Source organism: Neolamprologus brichardi, chromosome 15, assembly GCF_056152115.1.
Source record: "Neolamprologus brichardi isolate AB-2024 chromosome 15, ASM5615211v1, whole genome shotgun sequence".
Classification (NCBI taxonomy): domain Eukaryota; kingdom Metazoa; phylum Chordata; class Actinopteri; order Cichliformes; family Cichlidae; genus Neolamprologus; species Neolamprologus brichardi.
Window position 1 is genome coordinate 2,965,720 of NC_142118.1, and position 16,198 is coordinate 2,981,917.

A 16,198-nucleotide genomic window follows, 5' to 3' on the forward strand; every position below is an offset into this window, starting at 1 on the left:
GATTCAAAATCACAGATCTAAAACAAACACTCAATATACCTACAATATTGATCGATTTCCCCGCGCGCAGTCGATCTAGAGCTTGATTGATTCCTCCATTAAAACTCGTGTTTTGCAGCACGCATTAAAAGCGGGCACCTACCATAATAAATTATCCAAACAAAACGGCAAAAGTCTCACACCGAACAATATACCCACTCGCACCAGAGTCTGGAACTTCCCACAGAAGACCACTGACCTCCCCCAACACACCCACTACCTTTTAAAGCTCCTGGGCCAATCACACGGCAGAAGTCAGCAAACTGTCAAGGGACACTTGTTACACACCTTTAACACGGACGTCTCCGGGACATTTTCCAGGATGGCACTTTCCAGCCTGCTTCTGAGCCTGGCTGCTCGGGCACTTACGTTTCTCTTCTTTCTGCTCGTCGTTGCGTTTCTTGGCTACTGCTTGTACATTAAATACATTCATATGAAGTATGACCACATCCCCGGGCCGCCGAGGGACAGGTAGGAAAAGTCGTCGGCTGAAGCAGTTATGCGGACATTACTTGAGAGTAATGTCCGCAGAGGGAATGGAGCGAAGGAATGAGAGAAATGGAGAGGACCAGGGGTGTAAATAAAATGAAAACTGTGTAAATGCTATAATTTTCTACTTTTTTGGCAGGCATGTATGCACTTTTCTTAAATTGATATATTCCTTTTAACAGGATGAGCTAGATGACGTCACACAGGTTAAGAACACGCTCCATCAGGCCATGGAAAAACACTATTATCTACAGTTGTCGGCCCAGTGGGAAGCACACATTGTGAGAATGGCTCATTTCAAATGCATTTACTGCTGTGTTGCAGGAGCATGCCCTAGTGTAGTGACGAGGACCCTAAAACTAGAGAAAAGTCAGTCAGGAAAGATGAGGAGAGAGCAATGGACTGTATCCTTCACCCATTGTGGGGGTTGTCTTTCTGTTGCCTCTCCAGCGCACCTGTTCCCACTTCCATTTATTCCATAGCAGGTGACATGGAGACACAATCAGAGGTGCAGTACTATTTGTTTGAGCACCAGAGCTGAGAGGAAGAAGAAGTAATTTGACAGCTTTGAGCATTTGGTGTGTCTCTGTACACTAAGAGTACATCAGCTCGTGACCCCCTGAGTCCCCTTTGTGTCGCCTTGTGGGACCTTTTGCGGTGTTATCCGCAGCGGACTTCCTAACAGAAAGGACAACCATCAGGATGGTAGATTCCAGCACACTTCTGACTTCGGCACTTCAGGCTCTTACGTTTCTCTTCTTTCTGCTTATCGTTGCGTTTCTTGCATACTGCTTGTACGTAAAACACATTCATATGAAATATGACCACATACCCGGCCCACCGAGGGACAGGTAGGTAAAGTTGTTGGGTAAAACACTTGTGCTGACATTATGTGCGACTGATCTTGTTAATTTAAAGCTCCTCTCCCCAGTTTTCTCCTCGGACATTCACCAACGTTTTCAAGGATATTAAAAAATGGCGGAAATGTACATGTAAAATTCCTAGAGTGGTAAGTTGAGTACAAACTATGTTTTTGTGCAGTTGAAAATAGCATTTCAGTGTCAATAATGATGTTTAAGTGTATCATTTAAATGACAGCATGTCGTTTACAGGGCAGAGGAGTATGGGCCTGTGTGGAGGATAAATGCTCTTCATTATGTCCTAGTGTCTGTGTCATATCCAGAAGCAACAAAGGTAAATCCCGCCGTTAACCTCAGTGTGAAATAGTGAAGTTTGTTTTGTATCAAAAAGCATAACTCTTGATAAAATTGGCAGTAAATCCTCTTTCTGTTCAATGTTTTTGTCGTTTTGCTTCAGGTAATATTGATGTCCTCAAAGTATTCCAAGGATGCATTTTCTTACAAGAGACTTGCCAACCTGTTTGGTCAGAGGTAACACTGACTTATCAGTCTGCTTCATTCGCTTTTAATTTTTATAAGGATACACTAATTCAAAAGCAGAGTTGGTAAGAAAGACCTGGGTTTAAATCCAACATCTGTCCCGGCCTTTCTGCGTGGGGTTTGCATGTTCTCCATGTGTCTGCTTGGGTTCTCTCTGAGCACGGGTTAGATTAACAGGATGGTGACCTGTCCAGGGTAAATAACACGCTAACCCCCCCACCACACACGCGCACACACACACACTTTTTTGTGTTTGGTTTGCATCAGTCAAATAAGGCTGATATCAGCAGATACCAGTGTGCGACTTGCGCTCATTTACCAATATTTAGTGGTAGACGTGAGCTTTGTGATGCTGTGGTTTGTTCAGTTCCTTTTACTAAGATTAAAACGGATGTAATACTATCCTGTAATGTCAGTTTAACAAAGTAAAAATCAGCTGACAAATCCAAACTGTTTAAACCCTTATTTTTTTCAAATTTGTGAAAAAGTATTTTCTCAACTTCCTTCTTTGAAGGCTCTTAGGCAATGGGCTGGTAACAGCACGGGATCATGAGCAGTGGTACAAACAGCGCCGGATCATGGACCCCGCGTTCAGCAGCCTGTGAGTTTCAGTTATCACAAAAACACACAACAGTGTCTTCCGTGCTGCTTCTGTCTAAAGCTATCATTACTTCCAGGTATCTGAGAGGTCTGATGGGAACCTTCAATGAGAGGGCAGAGAAACTGATGGATAAACTTGCAGATGTTGCTGACAATAAAACAGAAGCTAATATGCTCCATCTTGTCAACTGTGTCACTCTGGATGTTATTGCTAAGGTATTATATTACAGTCAATTTTACAGTTTCTACAGGGTGAGTGTGTGTATACTTTTTTTTTTTTTTTTTTTTTTCTTGATAAATTTCAGGTTGCCTTTGGGGTGGACTTGGACCTGCTGAAGAATACTTCACCTCTCCCTAAAGCCATTGAGACATGTCTGAAAGGAATGGTTACCCATATTAGAGACATATTTTTTGAGGTATTTGAGATGTCGATTCTTTTTTGTTTAGTATGAAGTATGTTTGAAAAAAGCCTTGTTAACAGTGTGACATGTTAAATTGTTCAATCTGCAATTCCAGTTTAATCCAAAGAACAGATCGTATATTAATGAGGTGAGGGAAGCGTGCCGCCTGCTGCGTACAACTGGAGCTCAGTGGATCCACGAGAGGAAGATCGCCATTGAAAACGGTGACGAGGTTCCCAAGGACATCCTGACACAAATCATCAAAACTGCCAACCAAGGTTGTAGCCCCTAAATCTGACATGTGATTAGACTGGATAAGAGAAATATTATAGATTCTTTGTGTCGGGAAAGAACAGATTTTAAACTGCTTTCAATATTACACAAAGAGTAAAGAAATACAATGAAGATGAATGAAAAGACGTCGCATTCTCAGCGTGAGGGACGGCGCCATGTTGCGTGGCTGCCTGCTGCAGTAGCTCTTGTGTGTTTTGTTTGTTTGCTTAATCACTTACTCAGTTATTCTTAATTCTTAGTAAGTTTACTAGTAGTAGTATTTGTATTTCAGCTGCTGGAACAAAAGAATCTCTAAAATATGCAATAAATTAAATATTTATCATCCTACCATCGTATTAGCCATGGAGGTTTTTGTTTATATCTGTTTATGGAGGCAGAAAATAAACCTGACTGATAATTTTAAAATGCGGGGTAAGTACAGGACATAGACAAAGAAATCAAATATTAATTAACATGTCAATGTTCTTATTATTTCAGAGAAAAGCATGACTGAGGAAGATGAACAGTTGATGTTGGACAACTTAGTGACATTCTTGATTGCTGGTGAGTTTCTGTTTCAGCTTTAATGTTTAAAATGCTGTGTGACAGACCCGTCCCTCCTCCAGTGACAGGCTCCTGCAGCTCGCATAGTTACGTCATGGTCACAATCTTTATCAGACAGGAAGTGTTGTGTTCATTTTAAGGTGGTATTGTGATTCAATTTTGATACATTTGTGCTATTTCAGGCCAAGAAACAACAGCCAATCAGCTGGCTTTTTGCATCATGGAACTTGGAAGACATCCTGATATACTGGAAAGGTAAGAACTCAAAATATAGCACATAACAGTTTCCATTAGAACAAGTGAACTTTGGTTTCTTATGGAGTTTTCTCATTTCTCAGAGCGAAGAAAGAAGTGGACGATGTTATTGGGCTGAAACATGAAATAAGCTACGATGACCTGGGCAAGCTGGTCTACCTGTCACAGGTACATGTGGCAATTTGAAAATTGTGGTAATGTTTTTAGTGTGAATCCATGAGATTAAAAATCAAAGTTCGTCAACTAACAATGAAAGGCGGCATCTCGTGTGTTAGGACACAAGACCAGTTTACAGGCAGGGATAGCTCAGTAGTCAGTGGCTGCCCACTGCTTCACTGGGTGAATGGGTTAAATGCAGACTAACACATACACATTACACATATTCCTTGTAATCTTCCCCCAGGTGTTAAAAGAGACTCTGAGATTGTACCCCACAGCTCCGGGCACATCTCGTCATATTGCTGAAGACATGGTGATTGATGGGATCCACATACCTGGAGGATTTATTGCTCTTGTAAGTTGTGAAGATTTTAAATATGTTTTAATACCTTCTGGTTTGAAGATGGATCTCTTTATATATATTAAAATAGAGGCTTATGCTTCTAATCATTTACTCAAACAGCCCCCCACCAGCTTAAGTCCTTTAAAAAAAAGTTACCTGGAATCGAGATAAATAATAAACTGTTCTAATGTTTAGTTCAGCTCCTATGTGAGCGGGAGACTGGAGAAATTCTTCAAGAATCCACTGAGATTTGATCCACACAGATTTCACCCAGATGCTCCCAAGTAAGAAAAACACTGTTTCACCATGCTGACATGTTTTATTCTTGTTTTTGGTCATTATTACCTAATGAGGAAAATGGTTCACAGTAACTGAGGCTGTCTCTTATCTGTTCAACAAGGCCTTATTACTGCTACTACCCTTTTTCCCTCGGTCCTCGTGCGTGCCTGGGACAGAACTTTGCTCAGGTGAGTATAGCTAAATAATGTGACGACCCGCTCACCTATAAACACACTGACTCATCTCTGTGGGTGCTGTTGTGTTTTTTAGATGGAGGCTAAAGTGGTGATGGCCAAACTGCTCCAGAGGTTTGACTTCACTCTCGTCCCGGGACAGACCTTTGACATCCTGGATGCTGGCACACTCAGACCAAAGAGTGGAGTGTTGTGCGCTCTGAGTCACAGGGATTACAAAAAATAAGGCAACATCACACAAGTGGTAGTGGACCATAGAAGAAAAATGGGATACTCTTTACTAATGTAAACAAAAAAAAAAATCTAAAAGCATTAATGTGATTGTAATTTGATATAATAAATCTATTTTTTATAATAATAAATAAATAAAAAAAACCAATAATGAATATTGTTTTATTATATATATATATATATATATATATATATATATATATATATATATATATATATATATATATATATATATATATATATATATATATATATATATATATATATATATATATATATATATATATATATATATATATATATATATATATATATATATATATATATATATATATATATATATATATATATATATATATATTTTTGATGATCACTGACTTTAATATTCTCTTTACTTTAATGTAGCTCTGTCATTGCTTTTTCATGACTACAAAAGGACTTTTAATGCCTATAACATTAACTTAATAATTCTGGACGTCAGTTTTAAGTAAAATTAAAATGAATTAAAAATGTCTCTAAGTCAATTTTATTTGTGTTAATGGCATTACTGACATCAACAAAAAATAAACCTTCATGGTGAAAAGTACATCAAACACCACTCTATTTAAAATAGAATCATATTTGTGTTCAGCTTTTTGAACAATAAATCACTTGTGACTTACAAGTGAAACAGTATAGAGTGAAAATATGAAAACAATGTTTCATTAAAAAGTGTTTTTTGCAGTAATAATAAAAATTTGCAAAAAGTGAATTTACTGAGCACTTTAAAAAAATCTGTTCTGTAAATAAGTTGCAAACAGTTCACAAGATTTAATGTCCTTTTACATGGTGAATATCAGAGAGAGAGAATGAATAGGACTCTAAATCAATACCACCACAGAGCTCACTGATGGTCTCTGGATGAATCAGGACAACATCTGTCAATTATCTCATCAGGAGCTCATAATATAATGCTGCCAGCAGTGACACAGGTACCAGCAAAACTAGCCCTTTAAAACCTGAACCATGAAATAACTGCCAGAAATCTTTATTTTTCTGATAATGGAGTGTACGTTGAACCTTTAGAAATGCATAAAAATGTATCAAATTATAATCTGCATATGTGTTTAAATTGTATCACATTTATAGCTACATTAGCCATATTTTTGCAACTTAGTCATTAAAAATTTGTCATGCAATTTGTATCATTTTTTTGAGGGTAAATAAAGGTCACACAAACAAAACTCACAAAACCACATGTATCAAATACGATACGCTTAGCTTTAAAGGGACTGGGATCGATGAGTGCATTGCAGAGGTCCAGCTGAAAAGCCATTTCCCTTTCAGGTTTTCTTGTTGTTGCAGCTCCAGTGAACCTCTTGTTACTTTATTTACATTAAAGCAGCTGAACTGGAAGCACTATGGTTTCTGCTTCCTAACATATCGATATTCCTGAAGTTTAAGTGGGAAACTGTGATGGAGTGTCGTCTTAATGATCTGAACTGCATAGGCTACTTCAGTCTAAAGAGTCACTGATAACAGGCTCGCTGCTTTTATCTGACCGTGGACTTTCTAACTGAAAGGACAACCACCTTTAACACGGACGTCTCCGGGACATTTTCCAGGATGGCACTTTCCAGCCTGCTTCTGAGCCTGGCTGCTCGGGCACTTACGTTTCTCTTCTTTCTGCTCGTCGTTGCGTTTCTTGGCTACTGCTTGTACATTAAATACATTCATATGAAGTATGACCACATCCCCGGGCCGCCGAGGGACAGGTAGGAAAAGTCGTCGGCTGAAGCAGTTATGCGGACATTGCTTGAGAGTAACTCGCTGTTTCCTCCTCAGTTTTTTCTTCGGACACTCACCAACGATGTTGAAGGCGATGAAAAATGACGGAATTATACACGACAAATTTCTGGAGTGGTAAGTTTAGCGCAAACAATGTTTTATGCGGAAAAAACAACACGTCAAACCATTAAGCTAACACAATATGTAGGTCAGTGTTTGGGACTGCTGCCAGCCAACGCTAGCTAGCCTGGCTGTATTGAACTGAATGCAGTTTCCTTTTTCACAGCATATTTTGCCGCTAATTGCCTGCTAATTTCTGCCTATATAACAAATACATTGCTTGCAGTATTACAGTGCTTGCAGAATCTCGTTATTAATATCATACGCCTTTAAAAGGTTTAATTAAGATGTCACCTGCAGGGCCGAGAAGTACGGACCTGTTTACAGGATAAATGTGCTTCACTACGTTTCACTGTGTACGTACTGTCCAGAGGCCACCAAGGTAAACACTTGTCACCTGACTGTTTTCACATCAGTACACAGGTGTCATTAATAAAGGGTCTATTACTGTAAATCTGTGAATTATTGTGATTAGCAGTACCTGTGTATCTCTGCTGTTTCAGTTTAAAATGACTACAGTGCAACAAACCTGTTGTGTGTGAAAGTGCACCCATCAATCCTGTTGGCAGAGGTCCCTGCTAATAAACAGTGCCAGCTACTGGCCTTTTGGGGACTTGTTCACATTTAAAGCCCTCTTCTTCTTCTTCTTTGTCAGACTTTTGTATCATTTTGTTTCTGGTTTCAGGAAATCCTGATGTCCCCAAAGTACCTTAAAGAGAAGTCTACCTATAAAAGACTCTTCAATCTGTTTGGTCAAAGGTGATGTATCACATTATCTGACAGTGTTGGGGTGTAACGGAATACATGTACCGCCGTACGTATTTAAAATACAAAATATGAGTAACTGTATTCCGTTACAGTTACCGTTTAAAAAGGTGGTATTTAGAATACAGTTACTTTGTTGAAATAAATGGATTACACTGCGGTACTTCCCTGTTTCATATTGTCGCGGGTCAGGACTGTTTGGGTTCTGTTGGCGGCAGCGTTACGGTTGCCATGGTTACAGGGTGTTTCCTGGGTGAGAGAGGTCTGTCACAGATCTCTCTTTCAGGATGCAATGGTCTCTGTTCCATCAGCCATATTTTATTGGGCCAATTTTGTAACAGATATTGAATGGAAAAAAGTTTGGACTTTACCACAAAGGTTTTTCTTAACAAACAAAATTAAAGAGATTTCCTTTAAGTTGATTCATAAGTTTTACCCTACCAAACAATATTTGTCCAAATTTATGGCTGAAATAAATGTAAATTGTACCTTCTGTCAAGAGCAACCTGAAACAGTTTCTCATCTGTTTTGGTCATGTAAATTTACATGTAAATTCTGGAAGGATTTCCACAAGTTTATTACTGACTCTGTTCTCCCTAATCTTCAACTATACTATAAGGATGTTATCTTTGGCTATTATAATTTTAAAGACAAGGACAATGATGCTTTCTTCTTTATAAATTTGGTTTTATTTTTGGCAAAATTTCATATACACAAAAGCAAAGTCCTCGGCAGAAAGCCTGAACTTCTTGTATTAAAAATGGAACTTGCACAATATATAAGGACAATCTCCTCATCAAAAAACACTAAGGCTCTCAAGACTGTTAACATCTATAACCGATTGAAACTGCTAACTTGATTTTGGCTCTTGCAAACTTTTGTTTATTTATGTTCCCCTTAATTTATTTTATTTTTTTGTACTCACTTTTGTCTCACTGTCCTTGTCACTCTCTCTGTTCCTCATTGTACTACTACAATGTCATCTTTTATGTGATCCCTGTTTTACTCGACTGTATGTCTAAAATGTGATAAATAAAGTTTATAAAAAAAAAAAAAAGAGAGAGGTCTGTCACTACCCGATCCGTACCGGAAACCCGATCGGTACCCCCCATGCGCAAATCTTACGTCACTTCCTCTCTTTGCCAACATTGCGACATTCAATATATTTTAATGATACGGTTAGCGCCCAGTTAGCTCCTAGCATTTCTCAACAGCTCTGCCTCCTTTTCGACTGCCCGGGACATTTAAACAATGGATAATCCGTATACAAACAAATTTATGCTTTTCTCCTCAACAGAGAGCGTCCCCCGATTGAACAACAGCGCCGTAAAATAAGAAGAATGGCGCCTAATTACAGACTTAATAATATTGACTTAGCAATGTGTCACGTGAAGATTCATCAGCCAGATTAAGTGTTTACTGACAATTGACAGTGATAGCGGACATCATCATCACTATTCCAGTCAATCCTCTCCTCACAGACAAGCATAAACACACTCGACTATCACTAAATCAAATTTAACACACGTTTGTAATGACGCCAATTCAGTTCACAATAGGGTTCATTCGCTCGGTCAGCAGGAGGCAGTATCCTCGTACACTGGGGAGTAAACTGCTATTAAACGAACAGAAGAAGAAGAAAGCATCTGCACATGCGCAGTACGGATCGGGTAGACCCGATTTGTACGGTCTGACTTTGCACATGCGCAGTAAGGATCGGGGAGTCCCGATCTGTAACTATCTTTTTATTTTTCGTTTTTGTCTACATTGTATTGAAATGCTTCATTATTGCAAACATCTTAAGATATACTCATTATTCTTAACATCTTAACAGATACTCTGACCCATAACTATCGTAAAACGCTAAGACCGGAAGTAGACACCTTTCGCGCATGCGGGGTACCGATCGGGTTTCCGGGTCCGTACCCGATCCGATTGGGTAGTGACAGGCCTTTTTGTTGTTGTGCTAAGCTAATAGGCAGAATGCTACAGGTATAGCTCTAAAGAATTTAGTATCATGGGCAGTGTAGTCCGTGCTGCAGGGAGAATGGACTGCCATACACGTTATGTGTCTGTGAGCGAGGGAGGGAGAAAAAGGAAAAGTACGAGCTGTCATCGAGCAGAAACGGGAGCTGGAAGCATGTAAATATAATAATAACCACTGCAGCCAAGAAGAGAGCCTGACGAGCCCAGTTGTAAGTAAGCTATTAAGACTCGACTGTACACCGTGTTCGTGTTTTCCTCCAAAAACAATAAGTTCCGTTGGAGCAGCCTTTCAACGCCTCTCTCTGTCTCTCGCTAACAAAGTTGACCCAGACAACAAAGTAAAGCTATTTTTCGGCTACGAGCCCGACACAGAACCCACCGTATTAGTCAGAGGTCCCTTTACTACGGTTCGGAGCCGCGGACCTTCAGTAACAGTAATAAATCACAGCAATAGTACATTCATGTAGTTGTAAACAGCATGATAATATATTAAGTAATCCAAAGTATTCAGAATACGTTACTCTCATTGAGTAACGTAAAGGAATACGTTACAGAATACATTTTGGGGCATGTAATCTGTAATGGAATACATTTTAAAAGTAACCTTCCCAACACTGTTATCTGAGTGACTTTATTGTAGTTATGTGTGCATACTTTATTAGTCATAATGAATAGAACTTGATAGTATTACCATGTTGTGATACTCTCCTTGCGTCACATCTTAGCATTTTAACTCCTGACCTCAGTGATCATATTATAGGAGCCATGTACGAATTTATGATGATGACATTTTCATGCTGTCTATCGTAATTTTTAACAGTGATGCTTGGTGTATATCATGAAACTCATTGCATAATATTTTTGTGGTTGGTTGGGACAGTGTTGATTGCCAGTATCAGGCACCTGCCCGCCTGGCAGGAGAGAGGGTGAATGTGTTGCTATAATTTGTTTAATTTTTTTATTATTTCTTTATTATCACTGAGTTTTGGATTCTTTTGCCCCTCAGCGACATTTATTTTGTTCTTGAAGTCACTACACAGATTTTTTTTTTAAATCATTGTCTTAACTGTCTTCAAGGTTTTTAGGTGATGGTCTGATAACAGCACGGGATCATGAGCGGTGGTACAAACAGCGACGCATCATGGACCCTGCATTCAGCAGCTTGTGAGTTATGAAATTATAATAACGAACAGCGACTAATCCTTTAGTCGCTGTTCCTCTGTATCAAACTTTTGTTTTTTCCAGGTATCTGAGAGGTCTAATGGGAACCTTCAATGAGAGAGCAGAGAAACTGATGGATAAACTTGCAGAGCTTGCTGACAGTAAAAAAGAAGCTAATATGCTCCATCTCATCAACTGTGTCACTCTGGATGTTATTACTAAGGTTTTTAGAGCTTCCTTAACATGTTGTTTTTTTTCTTAATACTGAAGAATAAAAAACATGTTTATTCTAACTTTTCTAACTTTTTATAAAGGCTACAATCATGTTCTAAGCGTGAGTGAATTGCTGTGCATGTCTTATCTTGATAACAGGTTGCCTTTGGGGTAGACTTGGACCTCTTGAAGAATAGTTCACCTTTCCCTAAAGCCATTGAGACATGTCTGAAAGGAATGGTTACCTACCTTAGAGACAGATTTTTTGAGGTATTACTTCAGCGTTTGTTATTATGCAGTATGTCTGCCAACAACACTGTTATCAGAATGACATGCTAAACCCTTCAGTCTGCCATTCCAGTTCAATCCAAAGAACAGACGATACGTTAATGAGGTGAGGGAAGCGTGCCGCCTGCTCCGTACAACTGGAGCCAAGTGGATCAGTGAGAGAAAGACCGCCATGCAAAACGGTGACGAGGTCCCCAAAGACATCCTGACACAAATCATCAAAACTGCAAGCCAAGGTTGGAGTTCCCAAATTTCACATTAGACTAGACTAGAGCAATATTTTATTCTCTTTGTGATGAGACAAAGTGAATAGAACAAAAATGTGACCCACAGTTTTTGATGCCTTCTCAGTTCTCATGTGGTTTGTAAGTAATGTTGGAAACCAGGAGAAGTTAAATATCGATGTATCTGTCCATTCTCTCCTCATTTCAGAGGAAAACATGACTGAAGAAGATGAAGAATTTATGCTGGACAATTTTGTGACATTTTTCATTGCAGGTGAGTCTCTGTTGTTTCATCTTTGATGTGTGAAATGCAGCTGGAAGCTCCTTTGTAGCATCAGACGAAGCTCACAGCACTGAAGAGTGTGTTTTATTTTCAGTTTTACACAATATGGCCACTGTTGTCTGTGACTTTGTATCCTGCTGCTGTGTGCTGCAGTTTAATGTTAATTGTAGAGCTTCCTGATATCACTGTTCAAACACGTGTTCACTTAGCATGGACAAAACTGTCCTTTCTTATCCAGAGGGGCTGCATAATATCTGCACACACACACTGTGTGACACAACTCTAGTTCCTGTGTTACTGACTGTTTGTCTCAAATGTAAAAACAAACAAACATATTTATCACTCTTTTCAATCTTTATTTGTGACCGGGACCATAACATTTGAAAATGAGTAAAATATCAATCAAAAAAAATAAACATATCTGTTTTATTACATAATGATATTATCGATTTTGAGTTAACTAGGCTTTTTAAGACTCAAAGAGTTGTGATGTACAAATTAGGATTACAACTTCTTGATTGAGGTAATATTCTGACGCATTATTGACAAACTGGTAACATTTTAGGCCAAGAAACAACAGCCAATCAACTGGGTTTTTGCATCATGGCGCTTGGAAGACATCCTGAAATACTGGAGAAGTAAGAAGTCAAACAGAACTTCACAATTTACACTTTCTATTTACAACTTTCTATATTTTTGCATGAATATGACCTGAAACATGATCTGACTGAACCTACAAGTAAAGATGACTTAAACAAAAGTTTGTGAGATCTTCAGAAATCTTCTTGTCGTGACACACTTGTTGTACAGTCAGTCTGATCCCAGTTCTTACAATCAGTGTGTCCCTCTGATCTGATTGTCAACCCGTTGTGTGAAAACAACTTCTAATTTGATCCATCCAAATATTAAACATCAAAAATATTCCCAATCCCAAGAATATTATAAATCTGAAGCCTACAGACATTTATATAGATGTGCATTTTTCTCTATAAAAAATGTAGTTTTACATCTGTTTCTATGTATTTACTCCTATGACCTGTGTTAAACTCTAAAGATGATTTAGGTAATATTTCTGCAGTTATAACTGTAATATATAAAGTGAAGTTTGGTTTTCTAAATTGTATTTTTATTTCTTAGAGCGAAGAAAGAGGTCGATGATGTCATTGGGATGAAACGTGACATAAGCTATGACGACTTGGGAGAGCTGGTCTACCTGTCACAGGTACATGTAAATTTAGTTATTCATTTATTTATTTTAATAACTCACCCAAAGTGTGCACCACTCATTGTAACCTTCCTTCAGGTGTTAAAGGAGACTCTGAGAATTTACCCCACAGCTCCGGGCACGTCTCGTGACGTTGCTGAAGACATGGTGATTGATGGTATCCACATACCCGGGGGATTTAGCGTTGTTGTGAGTCATTTTCTTTTTAATATGTTTGTAAGTCTAAATGATAAATACATACTGAAGACATCAAATATATGAAGCAAGATATATGGAGTTATGTAGCGAAGAAAAAAAGATAAATAACTCTAAATATGTTTTACAGATTCCTGAAAGTAGCCACCCTTAACTTTGTTGACAGCGCTGTAAGCTCTTGGCTTTCTCTCAATGAGCTTCATGATGTAGGCACATGAAGTGGTTTCATTTCACAGGTCTGCCTTGTCAGGGTTCATTTGTGGTATTCCTTGCCGCCTCAATGGAGTTGGGATAATCAGTTGTGTTGTGCAGAAGTCAGGTTGGTACACCGCTGACAGCCCTGATCTGATTGTTCTCGCCATAATATGAATTCTAAGTAAAAAAAAAAATGACAGTCCTTCATTATTTTAAAAACTGAAAGTCAGTCTGGAAAATTGCTAAAACTTTGGGGACACATTCAAAGATCAGCAAGTGCTACGACGAGACTGAGTCACATGAGAACGGCACCAGGAAAGGAAGACCAAGAGTCGCCTCTGCTGCTGAGGATAAACTCATCCATGTCACCAGCCTCAGAATTAGCAAGTTAACAGCAGCTCAGATTAGAGCTCAGATAGATGCACACAGAGTTCCATTAGCAGACACATCTCTACATCAAGGAGGGTGAATCAGGCCTTTATGGTCAAATAGCTGCTAAGAAACCATGACTAAGGAAAAGCAACAAGCAGAAGAAATTTGTTTGGGCCAAGAAACACAACGAATGGACATTAGACCAGTGGAAATCTGTGCTTTGGTCTGATAAGTGCAAATTTGAGATCTTTGGTTCCACCTGCTGTGTCTTTGTGTGATGCACAAAACGTCATGGTTCCCACCATGAAGCATGGAGGAGGAGGTGTGATGGTGTGGGGGATTTATTCAGAATTGAAGGCACACTGAACCCCAAACACACCTCCAGGCTGTGTAAGGGCTATTTGACCAAGAAGGAGAGTGATGGAGGGCCGCACCAGATGTCACCTGACCAATGGAGATGGTTTGGGATGAGATGGACCGCAGAGTGAAGGCAAGAGAGTCAACAAGTGCTCAGCCTCTCTGGGAACTCCTTCAAGACTGTTGGAAAAACATTTCAGGCGATGACTTCAAGAAGCTCATCGAGAGAGTGCAAAGGGTGGCTATTTGGAAGAATCTAAAATATAAACATGTTTTGAGTTATTTCACATTTTTTGTTTACTACATAATGCCAAATGTGTTGATTCACAGTTTTGATGTGTTCAGTGAGAATCTGCAATGTAAATAGTCATGAAAAAAAGAAAACCCATAATAAAGAAAATAAGAAGATATGTCCAAACCTTTGACTGGTGTATGTATAAACAAAATTGTCACAAAGTTGCCAGAAAAACATAAAAAATGAGGTCTTATTCAAGCAAGAACAAATACATTTATGGTTAAAATGTAAAATTAAATCTTCTCATATTTAGTTCAGCTCCTATGTAAGTGGGAGACTGGAGAGATTCTTCAAGGATCCACTGAGATTTGATCCAGACAGATTTCACCCAGATGCTCCCAAGTAAGAAAAACACTGTTTCACCATGCTGACTTTATTCTGTTTCATGTTTGCAAACACTTTATTACCTCAGACTAAATGAGTGAAACGGTTCACAGTAACTGAGGCTGTCTCTTATCTGTTCAACAAGGCCTCATTACTGCTACTACCCCTTTGCCCTCGGTCCTCGCTCGTGTCTGGGACAGAACTTTGCTCAGGTGAGGATGACAGTGTCAACATGAAGACCCACTCACCTATAAACACACTGACTCATCTCTGTGGGCGCTGTTGTGTTTTTTAGATGGAGGCTAAAGTGGTGATGGCCAAACTGCTCCAGAGGTTTGACTTCACTCTCGTCCCGGGACAGACCTTTGACATCCTGGATGCTGGCACACTCAAACCAAAGAGTGGAGTGTTGTGCACTTTGAGTCACAGGGATTACAAAAATAAATGATCTTAAAGGACTTTACATAAAAAGAAATCATAGTGGTCTATAAGGTAAAACTGTGTTGATCTACTCCTGATTAAAAAAATAAATCGTTATAATAAAAACAGTATCAGATATGAATTACATGGTAAAGCGAAATTAAATGATGGTGATAATTATTATTTTTTCATTACAATATAGACCATATTTTTTTTGATGGGGACAGCTGGGTTAAATACCATTTGCACTTGTTTGCTTAATCATGCACAAACTCATCATATAGCGGTGTGTAGTGACTTTTTTTTCATAACCACAAACCTCTTTGTGCCTACAACACTAATATGTGTGTAAATGGAAATCATTTGGAAACAAGCGTGTTTTATATTTCTGTACCCGATTTGCTGTCTTAATGCCTTTACGGACAGTGTCCACATGGGGGCGCTGAGATCTTGCAGAGATCTCTGACTTTTAAAAAGCTGTTTAAATTCAATGTTCAGAAAAACAACTCTCCCAGAAGTTGTCTCTGCTTTAAACACAGATGGTAATATTTTTTTAATCTTTAATCAAATATGCATGTAGCTAAAGCCTACTGTCATAGGTTAAAGTATTTTTGATTTTTAACTAAATGAATATTTTGGGGCTTCATTTCAGTAAAACCAGCCCAGCTTTTCAATGCTCAACTATTGTCAACGAAATCACGGCTATTAAAAGTACACAATACATCTGTGCTTCATTTAACAATAAAGAATAAAAGTCGTGAGGCGTAGTCTGATTTTTCTT

The 16,198-nt window shown here is 38.7% G+C and overlaps 2 protein-coding genes across 3 annotated transcripts; both read left to right on the forward strand.

Moving 5' to 3' along the window:
- The first annotated feature begins 314 nt into the window (after positions 1 to 314).
- Positions 315 to 5,259, forward strand: LOC102792679 (cholesterol 24-hydroxylase-like). Of its 2 annotated transcripts, none has more exons than XM_087851877.1 (15): positions 315 to 510; positions 1,460 to 1,537; positions 1,641 to 1,722; positions 1,846 to 1,919; positions 2,443 to 2,529; positions 2,606 to 2,744; positions 2,834 to 2,944; positions 3,045 to 3,207; positions 3,701 to 3,766; positions 3,949 to 4,021; positions 4,105 to 4,189; positions 4,425 to 4,535; positions 4,719 to 4,807; positions 4,924 to 4,990; positions 5,073 to 5,259. In XM_087851877.1, exons 1-15 carry the CDS (start codon positions 362 to 364, stop codon positions 5,220 to 5,222), a joined length of 1,524 nt encoding a protein of 507 aa, XP_087708003.1. In that variant the 5' UTR covers positions 315 to 361; the 3' UTR covers positions 5,223 to 5,259. The 2 variants fall into 2 exon arrangements, with proteins under 2 accessions (XP_087708003.1, XP_087708004.1); XM_087851878.1 differs by lacking the exon at positions 315 to 510 and adding an exon at positions 1,186 to 1,379.
- A 1,260-nt stretch (positions 5,260 to 6,519) lies between these two features.
- LOC102781662 (cholesterol 24-hydroxylase-like) lies at positions 6,520 to 16,163 on the forward strand. Its single transcript, XM_087852157.1, has 15 exons — positions 6,520 to 6,981; positions 7,052 to 7,129; positions 7,415 to 7,496; positions 7,800 to 7,873; positions 10,943 to 11,029; positions 11,111 to 11,249; positions 11,399 to 11,509; positions 11,601 to 11,763; positions 11,960 to 12,025; positions 12,600 to 12,672; positions 13,172 to 13,256; positions 13,338 to 13,448; positions 14,927 to 15,015; positions 15,143 to 15,209; positions 15,293 to 16,163. Exons 1-15 carry the CDS (start codon positions 6,833 to 6,835, stop codon positions 15,443 to 15,445), a joined length of 1,527 nt encoding a protein of 508 aa, XP_087708283.1. The 5' UTR covers positions 6,520 to 6,832; the 3' UTR covers positions 15,446 to 16,163.
- Positions 16,164 to 16,198: the final 35 nt, after the last annotated feature.

Coding starts and splice junctions, on each gene's coding strand:
- LOC102781662 (XM_087852157.1), top strand. CDS start 6,833: ATGGCACTTTCCAGCCTGCTTCTGAGCCTGGCTGCTCGGGCACTTACG. Junction 13,257..13,337: donor AGCTGGTCTACCTGTCACAG/GTACATGTAAAT, acceptor ACCTTCCTTCAG/GTGTTAAAGGAGACTCTGAG. Junction 13,449..14,926: donor CCGGGGGATTTAGCGTTGTT/GTGAGTCATTTT, acceptor TCTCATATTTAG/TTCAGCTCCTATGTAAGTGG.
- LOC102792679 (XM_087851877.1), top strand. CDS start 362: ATGGCACTTTCCAGCCTGCTTCTGAGCCTGGCTGCTCGGGCACTTACG. Junction 1,538..1,640: donor CATGTAAAATTCCTAGAGTG/GTAAGTTGAGTA, acceptor TGTCGTTTACAG/GGCAGAGGAGTATGGGCCTG. Junction 1,920..2,442: donor GCCAACCTGTTTGGTCAGAG/GTAACACTGACT, acceptor CCTTCTTTGAAG/GCTCTTAGGCAATGGGCTGG.